At 35.0% G+C, this 18608-nt stretch overlaps 1 protein-coding gene and 1 long non-coding RNA gene across 9 annotated transcripts; one reads left to right on the top strand and one right to left on the bottom strand.

The window, feature by feature from the left end:
* The first annotated feature begins 1427 nt into the window (after positions 1-1427).
* LOC18104909 (phosphatidate phosphatase PAH2) lies at positions 1428-10955 on the top strand. Of its 8 annotated transcripts, none has more exons than XR_002977649.2 (14): positions 1428-1644; positions 1829-1906; positions 2061-3553; positions 4027-4966; positions 5673-5980; positions 6106-6179; positions 6597-6681; positions 7043-7129; positions 7253-7325; positions 7542-7585; positions 8197-8325; positions 8421-8519; positions 8870-9004; positions 10671-10955. XR_002977649.2 is itself a non-coding variant. In XM_024584682.2 (11 exons), the coding sequence occupies exons 1-11, from the start codon at positions 2228-2230 to the stop codon at positions 8924-8926; spliced, it is 3222 nt and encodes a 1073-aa protein (XP_024440450.2). In that variant the 5' UTR covers positions 1718-2227; the 3' UTR covers positions 8927-9265. The 8 variants fall into 8 exon arrangements, 1 of the variants encoding a protein (XP_024440450.2); XR_002977650.2 differs by having other exon boundaries at positions 1829-1967; XR_008057238.1 differs by having other exon boundaries at positions 1829-3553.
* Positions 10793-17959, bottom strand: LOC127904256 (uncharacterized). The gene is made up of 2 exons (XR_008057239.1): positions 17636-17959; positions 10793-11311 (listed from the first exon to the last, which is right to left on the bottom strand). It is a non-coding gene; the product is annotated as an uncharacterized LOC127904256 (long non-coding RNA).
* Between the last annotated feature and the right edge of the window lie 649 nt (positions 17960-18608).

Here is an 18608-nt window from a genome sequence, read left to right as displayed (position 1 = left end):
TAAATCAATTGAAAAAGGAAGAATTAGTTGGAAATTTTTATAGTACATGAATGATATCTTATTAATTATTTTTTAGAATTTATTTGTTTAAAAAATAAATATAAAAACAAGAGAGGAAATGAAATTAATGACCCACTAAAAATTATAGGAATATATTCACTTGGAAATTTTCTATCCTTCTTGAATATACCGATAAATTTCATGGTAATCAATGAGTAGTTAGGAGCATAAATTAGTTACTCATTGAAACCACTTTTAAAAGAAAAATAAAAAAGAAATTTTAAGTGTAAATATTTTTATTATTTTATGTGTGTCATGTGTTTCATTTTTTTTCTTCCCCTGCCCTCTATTTCTTCAATATGTGTGAAGGAATAATTAATAAAATATTAGTAGTTATTTTCAATAAAATAAAATAAAGAGTTGAATTCCATAACATGGAGTAATAATCTTTAATTAAAGCCCGAAGAAGGTATGTATAAAAAAAACTTGCATCGTGTTGCCACATATCTACGTTCAAGTCACAGGGGATGCATTTCATGTTTCACAAACATATACCAATCCACATGACGCATCAATATTCTCCAGTGTGTTTTATTTTTTATTTTTTTTAGTTTAATGTTGGTGTCTGGGCCAGCTTGCGCGTACTTCGACTAATCCCACGGGCCCTGAAGTTAACGACCATGTAAGCTTCCAGTGGCCATCATATGAGCAACCACAAGGCTCAAACCTGAGACCACAGAGGGAGCAAACCTCTTGGTACCAAGCTCTTACCACTGGCCACCATCTAGTTTTTTATTTATTTATAATATAATAGCTTTAAATTAGTGATTTAAGACATAAAATATGAAAATAGAGGGATAAATGGATTTTTTTTAATATTTTTTATGTTTAAAATACAAAATTCACTATAAAATTAATTAATTATTTTATATTTTTATCTTCTTACATGTAAATTTTTATTCTATATGTAAACGGTTAATGTAGCACTAACAAAATTATATATTATGATTCTTTACGGATAAAAAAATATAGTATTGATCTAAAGATGAAAGAAAATTACTGAGTTATAGTTTAGTAGTTTTTATATTTATTTTTTTGTTATATTTTAAATTACATCCATATAAATATAAACTATAATTTTTTAAAATATAATTAAAACAACAAAGCTATAAAAATATTATGATAATTTTTTCTAAATTTAAAAAATTAAAAAAATTTAATAAAACAAACGTTAAAAAATAATTTTTGTTTGAAAAGTAATTTGGACGAAACACTTTTGTTGTCTTGGAAGAATTAGATTTTGGACCAAACACGAGTCATTCCATTCTATGCACGTGTCTCGTGATCAGCTCAGGATTTCAGAGACAAATAAAAATATAAAATAACTGCCAAAGGCGTTACAGTAAAACCCGGGCCATGAGTTCCCCACCTAAAATAACACACAATACCACACCTGAACTCTTAAAAATCGAGATGCCAGACGTCTGTCTCCAAGCTCTCTCTCTTTCTCTCATGTAGAGATCGCCAAGCCTGATGGCCCTTGTGGGATTTGACCCTTTCTCTCATCTCATGGTTATTGTTTTTTTTAATTTATTTCTAGGAATGTTGAATAGTTGTTGTAAAACTGGGGGGAAAAAATGACTGGTAAGTAAAATATATGTATGATTTTTTGTGTCTTTTATCTGCTTGTGGATTTTAATGTTTGTTACAGTTTGGCACATTCGAATAATTATTAAAGAATATGCTTTTATTACGCCACCTGCTTTTCTTTTATGTGGCTTCTTGACTTCCATCTTATTCTGGGTTTTTCTGTCCATTTCTTGTGCAGTTTTTGCAGCTAGCTTTGATATCTGATTCGTTGGACCACTTTCTTCTTCATCTGATGGCTAGACTGTTGATGGATTTGGTGGGTTTTTAATGTTTTCTTTGATGCTCTTGAGGGCTTCTTGTTTGATTTGCGTGTCATGGTATTGTGCTAAGGAAACAATAGAAATTTCAATTTTTTTTTATCAATTGGGTTATTGGTGATTGATTCTTGGTTTTCAATCTGGTTCTATCAGAATTGAAGTTGTGCTGATACTTGAACGTTCATAAGTGTGTCAAGTTTTGAGCTCTATAACAATAAGAAGCCTCACAATCTTTCGGGGCTCATCACTCAGGGTCACGAGTTATGATTGAGTGTTGTTTTGAGAATTCGTGATCTAGGTGGAATACAAAAATATCATAGATGAATGCCGTGGAGAGACTAGGAAGGTATATCACTCGAGGGGTGTACACAGTCTCTGGACCATTTCACCCTTTTGGTGGAGCTGTGGATATAATTGTAGTGGAACAGCCAGATGGGAGCTTCAAGTCATCTCCTTGGTATGTCCGGTTTGGTAAATTTCAAGGGGTTTTAAAGGCGCGAGAGAAAGTAGTGAATGTTAGTGTGAATGAAGTTGAAGCAGATTTTCACATGTATCTTGATAGGAGAGGGGAAGCTTTTTTTCTCAGAGAGGTAGAAGGGGATGAAGAGGAATCTGTTTTATATCCTTTGTCCTCCAGTGATGAGACGGATGAGCAATCTCAAAAAAATAGGAGGCCAGCGAAGACAAAAAGTTGCAATTATGATGCCTATCAGTTGAATTCAGGCGACCAGCTTGATGGAACCAATGGGAGTATTGTGGCTAGGACTAATTCCCGCCGTTCAAGGATATTAGGGCTTGTTTTTGGACGTGGCTCATTCAAGGAGGATAGTTGCCGAGAGGGAGATGATGGTGCTGGCAAGGCAAGGACTTCACTGGAGCGTGCTGAGATTGCAGCTGATCTGTTGGAGGTGAGGTGGTCTACTAATCTTGACCCCACTAAGCCTAGGAAAGATAATGATTCAAGGTTTTCTGCTTCAGATGCATTGGAGGGTAATGGAGATAATATGCCCGCTATTGACGACAAAAGCCAGAAGGAGTCATCTTTGCACGATGCCATTGAAACCAATGCTGACCGCTGTATGTTGGCTGAGGAAACTGTTTCCTGCAATGTAGAGACGGGAAACGACTTGCAATCTGGCTTCATGAGCCTCGAGTGTTCTGCTGAGGAAGCTAGTGTAGAAATGTTAACTTTAGGTAGCATGGATCAAGTTGCTGAAACTTCCACAATGGCTGAAAGTGTTTTGGGTGAAAAGTGTGGGGTGGTATCTGGATTATCAAGAGATATTGATGAACTTAGTTCCCAAAATGCTGATCCTGATGTTAAAGCTAAGGGTGTCATCTCTGTGGTCTCTGCTCCCGAGTCAAAAATTTCTGGCGTCCCTGAAGCGTGTTCAGGCGAGAATTTTGGTGACAAACAGCCTTGTGATGAAAAAGATGCTTCTTTACCAGATCATGCCACTTCCGAGGAGGAGAGTGAATCCAGAGCTCAATCCTTCATTTATTGTGAGACATCAGAGAGCTCAACAATGAGGCTGAACTGTTATACTGAACAAACTCATGAAACACTGTACCTTGCTAGTGGAGGACCCAGGGAAGCACACTTTTCCGCCAAAACTTTGCATTTGACAGCTGAGCCACTACCTGAGGTAATCTTCATCCATAATCCATTTATTTCTTGTAAAGAACTCTTGGAAAAATGTGAATCTTATTAGTTTTTTTAATAAATATTTCAAAGAAATGGGGATTTTGCAACTTATTTAAATGATGCTTAAATTTTCTAAAGTTTAGGGAAGAAGGAACTGCTGTGAGCAATAGGAAATAGCACCTGCAGCTTTGCCAGTAGCTAGCCTTTAAAGGTCAATTCAATTCATTTGATTTTTTAACAACCCAAGCATTACAAGCTTTGACTCACAGGCTTGTGAGCCCATGAGTTCCATGAAGCTTTAGCCAAGCTTGTGCTCATGCATTTCTTTGTTGAGCTCACTCCAAACACCACAATTGTTTGCCTCGACGCAACTCATCCCCATGCTTGAACTGTACCTTAATCTATTTTTGTAATGATATAAACCCAATAACTTCTGATTTTGTTGACACTGAGGTATTAGTAGTTTTCCATCAGGACATGCTCAATCAGCAAGCTGAGGACATTGAGTTGAAGACAGAACACATTGATGCTAGCAGCAGTTTTTCTAATCAAACAAATCCATCTTCTTGCATGCATATCCATGATAAGGTGAACCTTGAAGTTCCAATGATAGTGTCAAAATCCGATGCTCAAAAGGTTGGTGCTGACCCTGTGCTTGGTTCGGCTGAAGAATTAGAGTCAATGAGCACTGTTACCATTTTGAGTTTTAGCAACACAGGCCAAAAAACACAAGATGTGAAAAATAACGGCAAGGAAATTATCAGGAATGAGCCCCAATCTGCAGTGGATTCATTTGGGGGTTCAGAACACTTTTATGGTAGTTGTGGTCCAACAAAAACAGCTATTATTCCTGCCCCAGAGAGTTCAGAGGAAGAGCAGTTCATTTTCAGTGACCTTGATGAACTCAAACCAAGCAGGACTCAGTGCGAGTCGAATTTTCTTGGTGAAAAAGATGAAGAAAATGATCCTTCATTCTGTTTGGAAAGAAATGAAGAAATGGATGGGTCTTTTGATACAAGTGATGTATCTTGTTCATCCCCGGACCAGTTTGTTCAAGAGAGTAAACTGGCTGATCTTGAAACCTCGAGAGAAAATTCAAAGATAACATCAAGTCCCATTGGCATTCCCAAAGTTCATAGTGTTACTGATGCTGAAGTCTCTAGGCTGGTTGAATCGTTACCCAACATGAGGTCTCGTTTTGACAACATGGATGCAAATGATCTCCATTTTCCCTTAAGCCACTCGCTAGACTCCATTTGCAAATCCTTGGAGGAGACATTATGTAGAACAAATGAGTCAGAGTGTGTAAAGTTAGATACAGAAAATGAAATCCAATCAGCAAAGGAGCATTCTAATATTGAAGGTATTCACAATTCAGAAGATCTTGAAAATTCTGTTTCCAGCTCTACTTTTGGTAAGAGAACTTGGATATTCATATTTATATCATTTCTATGTGTTTCCATTAATTGCAAGTTGTTTGGACAATGCTCTGAAATGAAAACGTTTTATTTATTTTTGAAATTTCTACTATGGGGTCTCAGTTGTTATATTAAGCACATGTGATGTTACAGAGAGAGAAAATGGCATTATTACATTCTATAGCAATTCAGCAACCTCTTTAACTTTGCTTCTGCTTGGGAATTGTTCACTTTCAGCTTAACAATGACATTCTCTTCAACTTCCAAAAAAAAAAAAAAACCCCTCTTTAATTATAGGTGTATTTCTATAGTTCCAATAAAAAACAAATTCCAATACAAATTAGAGTACTTTCATTTGGTAATTACTTGAGGCATTCAGGGTTCTGTATGCAGCAATCATTAGAGAGTTACATGCCTTGTCTTTTATGCAGACATTTATTTGCAATCACTTGTTATATGAAGGGGTAGGGGCTGAAGAAGCTGCTTCTCCAGCATTTGATTCTCAAAAGCTGGGCATAGAAAAATTTTCTATAGGTCCTGCAGCTGTGAAGGATGATATGCTTCTTGTTAGATTTGGTGTTCTTTACTTTCAATGTGATGTAGCTGCTCCCACTGTTATAGGGATCGTTCTATTTGGTGTTGAAAACATATAATAACAAAAAGGCATGATACCTGTTGACTGAGTTGAGAAATCTCTTGTAGGGGATTCATCGAAAGTGATTGTTGCTTCTGGCGGAAGCTGGAGAATTTGGCCTTTCTCTTTCAAAAGATCAAGGTCTAGGAAGATTTCACAGCAAGCTCTAAATGATACCAGAAGTTCTGTCTCTGAGAACATGTCAGATTGCAACCTTCACACAGATAAAGATTACGGTGTAATTAATCCTAAGGTCACCAAAAAAATGGTAAGGGCCAATACTCCAACATCTGAACAACTGGCATCCTTGAATCTGAAGGAAGGGAGGAATGTGGTGACCTTCACGTTTTCCACTGCAATGCTGGGGAAGCAGCAGGTGATCCTTCATTCCATTAATACTCACATTTTTTCAAGCTGCAATTTTTGAGGCCTTTTAAATTTCTTTTTCCAATTTCCTTCTATTTTCAAGTGGTGATTGCTTGAAATTATGTTGCTTAACAGGTTGATGCAAGAATTTATCTGTGGAAATGGAACACTCACATAGTGATCTCCGATGTTGATGGGACGATTACAAGGCAAGTTTAATAAGATTTCTTACATCTTTTGCATTTTCAAATAATAATAAGTTGAAGTTTCATGTTTAAGTTCTGAATCTTTGTCTTTAATGTTTATGAAATGATGCTTACATGAACACCGTTGAATTAAGGTTTATAGCTTCTGTAGCATGAACTGGGAAGTAACTACTTTGAGATATTTACCAAATTTATCCACAAACTAATTCACATGCAATATAAAGTAGTATCACATGCATTCTTTAACATTAATTTATTAGTTGCAAACTTCTCTCTCAAGAACCCCCTCCCTTTTCTTTTCATTTCTCACTAGTCTTGAAGTCAAGTTGCATTACATAAATGCTTCCTTGAAACCGTCACATTGGTGCTGGTGATTTTTTGGGCGCCCCTGACTCACTTTATTTTACATTGTTATCACAGATCGGATGTTCTAGGTCAGTTCATGCCTATGGTTGGGGTAGACTGGTCACAAATGGGCGTTGCACATTTGTTTTGTGCTATTAAGGTTTGTAATATCTCGTCTTATGTGTCTGGAGTGCATAGCATTCATATTATGTTAATTGGTTGAGGCAGTGTTCGATATTGCATCTCATCACTCATCACTGTTAATATAGGAAACACTGGTGGCAGGCTTCTTACAGTCTAAACTGGAGATCCATCTTTTATCCCTCAAGTTTATTTTTTTCAGCATTTTGGATTGGTTTTGCTGGTTCCTTATCTGGCAGTGTGAATACAAAATTGCCAACTTTCATTTTAGCAACCAAAACTTAGCAAAATGTCACATACAACTTGGTTAATGATTAGTGAAAGCATTGTTGTAAATTGTATCCGTACATGGACCTAAATTGTTTTCTTGTTTGTTACAGGAAAACGGCTATCAATTACTTTTTCTAAGTGCACGTGCAATTTCTCAAGCCTATCATACTAGACAATTTCTAGTCAACCTCAAGCAGGTGAATTGACTGTTAGCTCGGATTTTGAAATTAGAAATCAGGACCAAGAAAGTGTGACTGAAATGTCTTTTGTTTTAACAACTCATTTTCCCCCTTAGAGAATTTTTTTCCCCTGATTTTCAGGATGGGAAGGCTTTACCAGATGGTCCTATTGTTATATCTCCCGATGGAGTTTTTCCTTCTCTATTTCGCGAAGGTAACTGGGATCCATTGGCATTATTTTCTTAAGAACTGGGCAAAGATGGTTCTTGAATGTGCTATGCACGTCTTGTTCTTGTTTCTGGGCTTCAGTTGTTGTACCCATCCAACAACGCAACTTTCATTAGTTCTATGAGCATATATTGATTTTTCTGGTGATGAATTAGTTTCTTGATTATAATGTGTGAACTAAGTATATTTTCTGCTTTCTCAGTCATTAGAAGGGCTCCTCATGAATTCAAGATCGCATGTTTGGAGGTTAGTTCTCCTCAATTCATATTTATCATGATGTATTCAAATCCTCATGTCTGTTTAACTTGCAGCTGTGTTGGTCTATAAAGCATTTCATACTTAAGCTTTGTGTTTCTGATGGATTTCTTTTGGATGTTTCACAGTAAATTAAAGGAATCTATTTGTGTTTTTTTAATTTGAACAAATTAATGAAGTTTTTGCTCTATGGAAAGTCTTTTGTTCTATGGAAAGTCTTTTGTTCTTCTTTCCACCTTTTCAAAGCAAGAAGGCCTTAGAGTTTTCAGTAATGGACTGAGAAGCCTTTTCTTCTAGATGGTATATTTGTTATTTCATTTTGTTACAAACATCATAGATAGTTTTTAGCTTAAATTTTCTCGGCATTTATGTTAAGTAACATAAAATCTACATAGATCATCTTTTCTCTCCTTTTCTTTTTCTTGTTATAGTACATGCTATCTTGTCTTCGTGTGTATGTGTGTGTGTGAGAGAGAGGTCCTAATTACATTATAGTTAACTTCCTGTTAGTCCTGATAAACTTTTTGAAATCTTTACTGGTACCTGATAGGCTACAGAGTTTCACTGAAGTGGGTGAATTTATGCTTTCTTCCTTGTTGCAGGATATCAGGGCTTTGTTTCCTTCTGATCGCAATCCTTTCTATGCTGGTTTTGGAAATAGAGACACTGATGAGATAAGCTACCTCAAGGTTGGAATCCCGAAGGGAAAAATCTTCATCATTAATCCGAAGGTAATTCAAGGCCTTCGTGCTTGGAAGATGGCACTGTAAGTGCTATTGATGCTATGATGACAAAGTTTCCTTCTGATGGTTTTTACATTTTGCAGGGTGAAGTTGCTGTGAACCGCCGTGTTGACACAAAATCATATACTTCACTTCATGCTCTTGTGCATGGCATGTTTCCACCCATGACATCATTTGAGCAGGTTTAGTTCCGTGTCCCTTTTCTACTCTATGATCTTCATAATTATGGAGCTATTGTGCATACCAAGCTAATTAGTCAGACATTGAGCTTTGTACTAATGGGCTATTTTTGCACATCAGTTGCCATTGGAGGGGTGGCTAAGTTTTCTTAGTGTTTGTTTCCTGGGAAAATTGATATAAATTCTTTTCTTCCCAGCTTACAATGAGCACAACTAATCTGAGTTGAATTTTAGCTTAAGCAATGTCAAATAACTCAGATAACATCACATAGGCTGTGCCTGCATTTCCAGGCTTAGTTATCTTCCATGGAGTGACTAATTTTCTGTCTCGTTTTTTTCTCCATTGGGAACAGGAGGATTTTAATTCATGGAATTACTGGAGATTGCCTCCTCCAGTTATTGACATATGATGGCGTCAGTTGGAGATACTTTACCCGTCTTCTGACTATTGATATGGGTCTTGGCCATGTTTATTATGGAGTGTTCAGGTAATTTACATGAAATCTCTTTTTTGATGAATGAGAGAATTTAAATAATCAAAAGGATACTAAGAAGGAGCTTAACCTCTACAAAACTTTACAACGAGCAAAGAAAACAGAGAACCATGCAGAAGTCAAGAAAGAGACCAACTATTACATAAAGCGATATGCTTGTACTGCATACTATTCTTCTGGAGCAAAGCTGTGTAAAATAATCTGTTATGAACAACCTGATTAACCCATCTTATAACAACAGCAGGATTAGAGCAAGTTCCACCATATGTTCTACTATTTATTTCCCTCTCTATATTCCATATACCGTAGCATTCTAGGCCAAACTAGCCTACACAGCAGGGGAGCTCGTTTTTGGTTGATTGCATCTTGCATCTGGCCCAATTAAATTCAAATCTCCAGTCCACACTTTCTGTTCATGCCACATTTCTGCAAAATTGAAGCCCAGACTTCTTTAGAGAACTAGCAACAAAAAAATAAGTGATCCTTGTCTTCATCACCATCTCCACAGAAGAAGTTGGGCTAATGTTTCTCTCCATCAAGACTTGCCTTACTCTAGTCGACAATCTATTATGAATAGCCACCAAGAGATAAACGAATGTCTTGGTATTGAAAGGGACCACCGGATTGGATTTGTGCCAATTCACTCTGCTGCTCTTAATTCTATTAAGTTCCCCACTGTATCCAGAAGAGAACTCCACTTGGACTGCGTTTCCGTAGATTACCATCACCACTAGAAGTATCAGGATTACTGTGTCATTATTGGGGTGTTTGAAAGCGCGGTTTAACTGCGGTTTAACTTGTTTTTCAAAATTTTTGATATTTTTGGCTTTAAGTTAATTTTGTTTTTGGTATTTTTGGATCGTTTTAATAAAAAAAGAATTTTAAAAAATAAAAAAAATATTATTTTAATATATTTTTAAATTTTTTAAATTTTTACAATAATCTAAAGGCAACTCAAGAGTAATTTAACAGCTATCATTGCACCAGATCTAGTTTCTAGGCCCATGGGGATGCCAGTTGTCCCACTAGATGTGAATCGAATTACCATTTCCTACAGTGAACTCCATTTGATACCGAGTAAAATTTCTTAGCTTAAAAATCTCTCTCCTGCTCCAAGTATAATCATTAGGACTTAGGAGGCTTCAAACTCTAAAAGCTTCTGCCCTTACCCAGGCAACCTACAAGGATCCTGATTGCTGGTTCCATATACATTTTAGGATACATGCATTGTTGTACTCTTGCTTTGTCAAAGTGACAGCAGACCAAGCAATTTTTACCGCGAGGAGCTACACCTCCTTTGTGGCTAAAGTTGTCAGTACAGTTCATCTGGAAGAATTTCAGGAAACTGAAATGTGTTGCTTAGGATTAGTCTTTTAAGGAGGAATGGAAGGATTTAAATCGTCTTACCAGGACCCACTTGTTTATTCTGTTGAAAATTTAAACCACCATCGATCCTCTCATTTCAAGCTTCCAAACCCTGGCTTGGTACTAGACTACAGCAGGGTGTCTGAAGCCATCTTGTCTAGAAAGCGAGAGCCTGCTCCTAGCTAATAGACCTGGTTTTCTGAGATATAAAGATGCTTTGCTTTGGCAGACATTTCATTGTCAGGCCATGTGTTTCTATAATTTCTTATAATCTCTTCATGCTTGAAAATTACAGGTGGCCAAGACCGATCCCAAAGGCGGCTCCCTGTAATGCTTTTGTGCTGGGCTCGCCTAATTAGTGTTGACCTGAAAGGGATTTATGGAGGATCTACAGAGTTGAAATGGGTGCTGTTATACCTATTATCCTGTTTCAACTAGGGTAAATGTAGAATTTTGTATAGTAGTATTAATGTAATCCAATCAACGTACATGTTTACTGGAATCCCATGGGGAGGGTAGGCAATGACTGGAAACTTTAATGTAAAATCTTCAATTTTTCAATGGATAGCATCATTCATCATCATTGGTTCAGATCTGATAGCTAGTTGCTTGCATGCAGCATGCCTTTTCTCTTCAACTTCTTGCTTGCTTTTTCTGGTGTCAAGCTTAACGTACGTGCCCTTTTATGGAATGCTCAAGCTTTAACTGATGAATGTAACTCAGTTCGTTTTACATTTATAGTCCATTGAGACCCCAGGATAGTTATTACAGAGGAGAGGTAAAAAATAAAGCCGGAGCTACAAAGCGTACTAAAACTGCAGTATCTTTACACCCAGGTATTTTTGAGCAAACTCCACGAGATTGTCGATTTCACTTTCGTCAATAAAGCCATTGCCATTGGAGTCTGCAGAGCGTATTCCTGGCTTGCCTTTCCACCTTGTAAACCATCCTCCAGCTATGGCATCTTCAAGTTCTTTTCTGCTTATCTTGCCATCTTTGTCAGCATCAAATTTTCTTAACCACCGCTTGAACTCCTCGATGCTCATGACTCGTTTTCCATCCACCGAAAAGCAACAAGTCTTGATCGCCATTTTAGCAATAACAAGTGTTTTCTTGGGACTTCACACTATCTGTTTGTTGAATGCACAAAGATCCTTGAAGGTTTGTTCCATTATATACAATCCATCCCGCACGTTTTGCATAAACAAAGTCCTTGGCATGAATTTTCTTATAAAAGGGTGAACCCCCCTACCTTCATTTAGAATGAGAATCTCTTTAAAGCAATCTTAAACGTGTGTCTGCGTGGAGAAAGTAGAAACTTTTAGCGATAGGTTATTACATGGGACAAAGGTAACGGAGATAAAGAGGACGAGTCTTTTAATATTCACTCCAAAAACTATTAATGAGACAAATTTATTTGTTTTTATATCTGTTTCTATGATTAAATATATATTTTTTCCGGCAGTTCGGTACCCTCTAGCCACCTTTAGCATTCCTTTTTTAGTACGATTTTAATTTTAATCCGTTCATCTACAACGGCATTACTAAGCTTATTTGAGCTATTATGCTCGACAAAGGCTCGACAGGTATTGTTCCATGCTAGTTCCCCCCCTCTGGTATACTCCATATTCTTATAGGATTATTCCAAAATATAAAATGGGTAAAGCAAGCAATATAACGAAGCAAGAGGGCCATTTACAAATTAGCCATGGAATATAAAACTAGGTTTAGGATGGGATAATGAATAAAGATACCTAAGAGCACAACACCATGGCAATACATTTTCCTCTCCCAAAACCTCGAAGTCCCATCAATCTCATCAGAGGACCTTTTGCTTCTTTCTTTTATCTAGGCCTTTTTAAAAGTATTTTCCACTTTAAAACAATAAAAAACAAGAACTTAAAAACTAAAACTAAAGTGGTATAATATTTTATTATTTTTATATTTGTAAACAATAATATATTAATAATATATTTTAAAATATAGTATTATTAGAAAATAATAAATTAATAATATATTTATATAAAAAATAATATATCAATTTCATATATTTATGCATATAATACTTTAATTTAAATAATATTGCTAGGGAATATATTCGAATACAAAACATGTTATATTATATAATAATAATACATTTTAAATCATATCAATTGTGTTATACAATTAGGTATCATAAAAATAATAATTTATTTTCAATGTTCTCTAAATACCAAAAATATCTTATAAGAAAATTCTACTATTTTTTTTTTTTAAAAAAATCAATAACTCAAAATGTATTATCTTCTAACTCATTTTCTTTGATATGTATAAAGATCAGAAAATGATTTCAAGCCCATTTTTCATTATACAATATATTAATATATTACTTAAAAAAATATTTAACAAGGTTTTAAGAATTAAAAAATATTAATAGATTTTATTTAAAAAATATTTAAAAAGGTTGTATGTCTATAATATTATATTTAAAATATTTATATTATATGCATACTTTTTATATCTTTTTTTTTATGGTAAGTGGTCAAATAGTTACATTTAATGTTTATATATATATATACACACACTTGAAAAAAATAAAATATTAATAAGTAATTCTTCAACTCATTTTTCATGTCATAGTCAAATATTGAGAAGTATTTTTTAACTCATTTTAAATAGCACCATTCATCATAAAAAAAATAATTCACTTTTTAGAAATTAATTTTTCTAAAAACCATATTTTTTTTTAAAAAAAATACTTTACAGCCTTGATTTATTATCATCGTGTTATTTGATATATAAAAAAATCACCTGTAAGAATAACTTGTAAGGATCATTTGTTTTTGCTTTAATGCATAGTTATTAAACCCGGCCCGGGGGTTGACCCGGCCAAGGGGCCGGGTCCCGGGTTTCATGGGTCAACTCGGGTCAACCCGGATTAACCCGGAAAAATTAAAAAAAAATTAAAGTTTTAATATTTCATATGAAAAAATCCATGTAAATATAGATTATACATATTATGAAGTTTAAAAGAATATTTTAAAAAGTTTTTTATCCTACATTAAAAAGATATTATGTTAAGCTTTTAAGTTAAAGTATTTAAACTAAAAAAGTTTTTTATCCCACATTGAAAAAACATAACTTTTTTCTTGGAAACATAGAGTATATATACTAATGAGTTTCAAATCCCACATTAAAAAAATAATATATTATCCTTTTAAGTTGAAGTATTTAAACCAAAAGGTTTTTTATCCCACATTGAAAAAACATGATTTTTTTCTTGGGAACATAGAGTATATATACTAATGGGTTTCAAATCCCACATTGAAAAAACATGGTTTTTTTCATGGGAACATATAGTATATATATGAAAGGGTTTCAAATCCCACATTGAAAAGATATCATGTTATCCTTTTAAGTTGAAGTATTTAAACCAAAAGATTTTTTATCCCACATTGAAAAAACATGGTTTTTTTCATGGGAACATAGTGTATATATATGAAAGGGTTTCAAATCCCACATTGAAAAGATACTATGTTATTCTTTTAAGTTGAAGTATTTAAACCAAAAGGTTTTTTATCCCACATTGAAAAAACATGGTTTTTTTCATGGGAACATAGTATATATATATGAAAGGGCTTCAAATCCCACATTGAAAATATACTATGTTATCATTTTAAGTTGAAATATTTAAACCAAAAGGTTTTTATCCCACATTGAAAAAACATGGTTTTTTTCATGGAAACATAGAGTCTATATACTAATGGGTTTCAAATCCCACATTTGAAAAAAAAAAAAAAAATCGGGTCTCGTCCGGGTTCGCCCGGGTCACCGGGGTTCCGGGTCGACCCGCCGGGTCGCCCGGGTTTGGCCGGGCTGTTGCCACAGCCAGTCTTTTATTAAACCCGGACCGGTCCAGCCACCGGGTCGACCGGGTCACGGGTCGACCCGCCGGGCCGGGCCGGGTTTAATAACTGTGATTTAATGAATTCAACAATTTTTTTTTTGCTAATGTGGTAGGCTGGCAAAGCATATTTTGTTAAAGAGAGGTAAGGGGATGAATCTCAAACCTTGTGAATTTTCTTCAGAGCAATCCATTTATCTTCATAGGAAAAAGAAAAGGATAATTTATTAGCCTTCTTTCTTTTTAATCAAAATTTATTAGTCTCTGCTACCTCCATTGTGTTCGCCTTTTCCATCCTTCGAAAAAGAAGTAAGGTTTCCTTTACTATTTTGAGAATAAACGTGGCATGTGAATAGAGATGATAAATACTTCACCCGGTTTCTATATATCATATTGTATGTATTATCTATAAATTTATATATCTATACCATATCTATATACAATTTATTGTTTAAAATAAAATAATAATTTATATTTAAGGTTTATATTCTTATATAAAATGAAAAATATTATACATATATAAAGCATGCACATATTATATATTATATAAGATAAAAAAATATAAATTTTTTATATTGTATACGCATGCATATATATATATATATATATATATATATATATATATATATATATATATTGAAATGAATTTAAATCGAGTCTCGAGTCTCAAGATTGATAATATTTATAAATTTTATTACCTTGAATAGATTTGACTCAGTTTTCATCGAGTTAAAGTTAAATTAGCATGAATGAGCTCTCTTTTTCCTTTTATTTTGTGTTTTTTTACTTCTGTTGGGCCGAGTCTTTCACTTTTGAATTTTTAGTTGAGACAGAGCTTTTCAAAACTACGATAAGAGTATGTTTAGAATTGTGGTTGAGGTTTATTTTTTATTTAGAAATATATTAAAATAATATATATATTTTTTAAAAAATTATTTTTGATATCAGCACATCAAAATAATTTTAAAACACAAAAAACATATTAATTTAAAATAAAAAATAAAAAATAAATTTAAATTTTTTAAAAACACTTTTAAAACTTAAAAAACAACTCCTAAGCTTTCAAGCAGCAGGCTATTCGGTCCCTTTATGCTTAATATTTTATTAGTCTCAGCTCAAATATCCGAGTCTTATATCCCAAAACCCACCTCGAATTTGGTAGGTCTATAATCTCATGCTGGACCCATCAATTAAAACGGAGAACACTGATTTCATGAATTTAACAGTTTAATGCTCTCAGATGTTCTTGCTTGGAGAAGAACCCTTTCCTTTTTTTAGGTTAGAAATCTATTGAAAAAGGAAGATATTTTGGTGATCTATTTTTTTTTTTCCAACGTTTTAATGCTCTCGTATGTTCAACCTCACTATTATGCTTGAATTAAAAGAGGTAGATTATCTGGAGATAAAAAAGGGTCAAGTTGTTGATATGTTTATCAATTAAATTGAATCCTAGTCATAATTGGTTCAATGGATAGCATCATTCATCATCATTAATGGGTTCAGATCTGATAGCTAGTTGCTTGCATGCAGCATGCCTGTTCTCTTCAACTTCTTGCTTGCTTTTCTGGTGTCAAGCTTAACGTATGTGCCTTTTTATGGAATGCTCAAGCATTAACTGATGAATGCAACCGATCAGTTCGTTTTACATTTATTGTCCACCGAGACCCAGCATAGTTATTACAGAGGAGAGGGAAAAAGATAATGTGGAGCAACTAATTCCGGGTAATCAGAGAGTAATGTTAAAAAATAATATAAATCATATCCTGAGACATCACCTAACAATTTAAGCTATTGAGTTCAGATGATTCCTTGACTTGGTATCATAGCCTTGATGGTCAAGCGGTCGCGAGTTTGAATCTTATTATCCTCATTTATTTGATAAAAATTAGGCACAAAGTAAAGTGAGTCTGTGCAAGTTTCAAGCTCAAAGGGCTTTCACTTGAGGAGTGTGTTAGAGAATAATATAAATCATATCATGTGACCCCACCTAACAGTTTAAGCTATTGCACTACAAGATTTAACAGTTTTACCGAGGGAATATTTCCGTCAGTAAAATCCGTCGGAAATTTACCGACAAAAATATTCCCTCGGTATTTCCGTTTGTATTTATCAATTTTTTAGTAGTGTTGGGGCTTTCACTTGAGGTGTGTGTCAGAGAATAATATAAATTATATCCTGAGACCTCACCTAATAATTTAAACTATTAAATTGAGATGATTTTTTGACAAAGAGATAGTCGAGCACATGGCCAGTGGATGGTGGCAAAATAGGCAAGGCGTAAAGCCAGCAGTAGATTGAATCCCAAAGAGGGGAATAAGCCGCGAAATCAGGGACAATCTATTAAGGCTGAAGTGTCGAACTTGGTTGCAAACGAAGAGAATATGGAGGAAGGGAAACCAGCAAGGAAATAGAGGTGATGGAGGAAGGGAATACCGAAGATCATGGAACTGTTATGGTAGTTTCAAGCAAAGCAACGACCCAACTTGGGGACTTATTTGGGGGTGGAGAGGACCCGAGAGAATAAAGAGCTTCATGTGGATGATTGCGTATAACGGAGTGATGAACAATGAGGTAAGGTTTGCTAGACACTTGACCGGTAACCCCTACTGCTCTATTTGTCCATCATCTGTCGAGTCAATATTGCATGTGCTTCGAGATTGTACAACAGCCCAGAGCATTTGGAAAATGTTCATTAAATCGAAGTAACGGGGAGAAATTTTCAATGCCACCCTGATGCCGTGGCTAATCAATAACCTGTCAGACGGTTTTTGGAGAGATAGATGATCATAATGACATTACCACTGCAACCATCAGAGGTATGGTACAAGAAATTAGAAGAGCATGGGAGGAGGAAGCTAAACCAGAAATGCGAGATAGACATGTGAGCATGGTGGGATGGAAGTATCCTCCGGATGAATGGGCAAAGTTGAATGTAGATGGATGTATGAAGACAGTGGATGCTAACTACACTATGGTTAATAGAGCGAAGGAGATCCTGTCAAGGAAATGGGAAGTTAGAGTTCAACACACATTTAGAAGGCCAATACAGCAGCAGCAGATTGGTTATCAAACTTCGGTTCGATGAAATGTACATATAGGAGGGACAATTGGATCATGGATGACCCACCCATAGGTTTATTTTCAATTTTGTATTTTAACCTTACTGGGTCCATGTTACCTCGATTATTCTAATTCTTGGGCGATAAGCCTTGATTTTCGAGAGAGAAGAAAAAAAACCAAACTAAACGTCCTTTAACTGCAGTATCTTTACACCCAGGTATTTTTGAGCGAACTCCACGAGATTGTTGATTTCACTTTCGTCAATAAAGCCATTGCCATTGGAGTCTGCAGAGCGTATTCTTCGCTTGCCTTTCCACCTTGTAAACCATCCTCCAGGTATGGCATCTTCAAGTTCTTTTCTGCTTAACTTGCCATCTTTGTCAGCATCAAATGTTTTTAACCACCGCTTGAACTGCTCGAAGCTCATGACTCGTTTGCCATCCACCGAAATGCAACAAGTCTTGATCGCCATTTTAGCAATAACAAGTGTTTTCCTGGGACTTCACACTCTGTTTGTTGAATGGCGAAGATCCTTGAAGGTTTGTTCTATTATATATACAATCCATCCCTCACGTTTTGCTTACATAAAATCATTAGCATGATTTTTCTTATAAAAATGTGAACGCTCCGAACTTCATACCTTTATTTAGAATGAGAATCTCATAAAGCCAATCTTTAACTTGTTTCTGCACAGCCTATAGTGCAGAAAGTAGAAACTACATAATAATCGGTTCTTTATCCTATCACTTTGCATATATGTTTTTCAGCGATTAGGCATCCTCTAGCCACCTTTAGCATTCCTTTTTTTTTTATTATTATTATTAGGATCTTAAGCAGTTCATCTACTAAATTAAGCACTGCTACGCTTAGTTTGGTTATTATGCTCGACAAAGGCTAGACAAGGTATTATTCCATAATTGTACCCCAGCACTAGCATACTCGGTGCAAGAAGGCCATTTCCGAATTAGCCAAGGAGTAGAAAATTAGGTTTAGAATGGGATAATGAATAAAGATACAATATATTTTCCCCTCCCGAAACGTCGAAGTCCCATCGATCTGATCAGACAATCTTTTGCTCCGTTCTTTAATTTAGTTTATTCTCATCGTATTATTTGATATATCAAGAAATCACCTGTAACGGGGCATCTCATGTCAAACTTGTAAGAATCATTTGCTTTCATGGATCAATAATTTTTTTTGCAAAGGTGGTAGGTTGGCAAGCATATTTTGTTAAAGAGAGGTAAGGGGATGAATCTCAAACCTTGTGAATTTTCTTTAGAGCAATCCATT

This window comes from Populus trichocarpa, chromosome 14, assembly GCF_000002775.5.
Source record: "Populus trichocarpa isolate Nisqually-1 chromosome 14, P.trichocarpa_v4.1, whole genome shotgun sequence".
Lineage (NCBI taxonomy): Eukaryota > Viridiplantae > Streptophyta > Magnoliopsida > Malpighiales > Salicaceae > Populus > Populus trichocarpa.
This window is presented reverse-complemented; position numbering and strand designations above follow the sequence as displayed.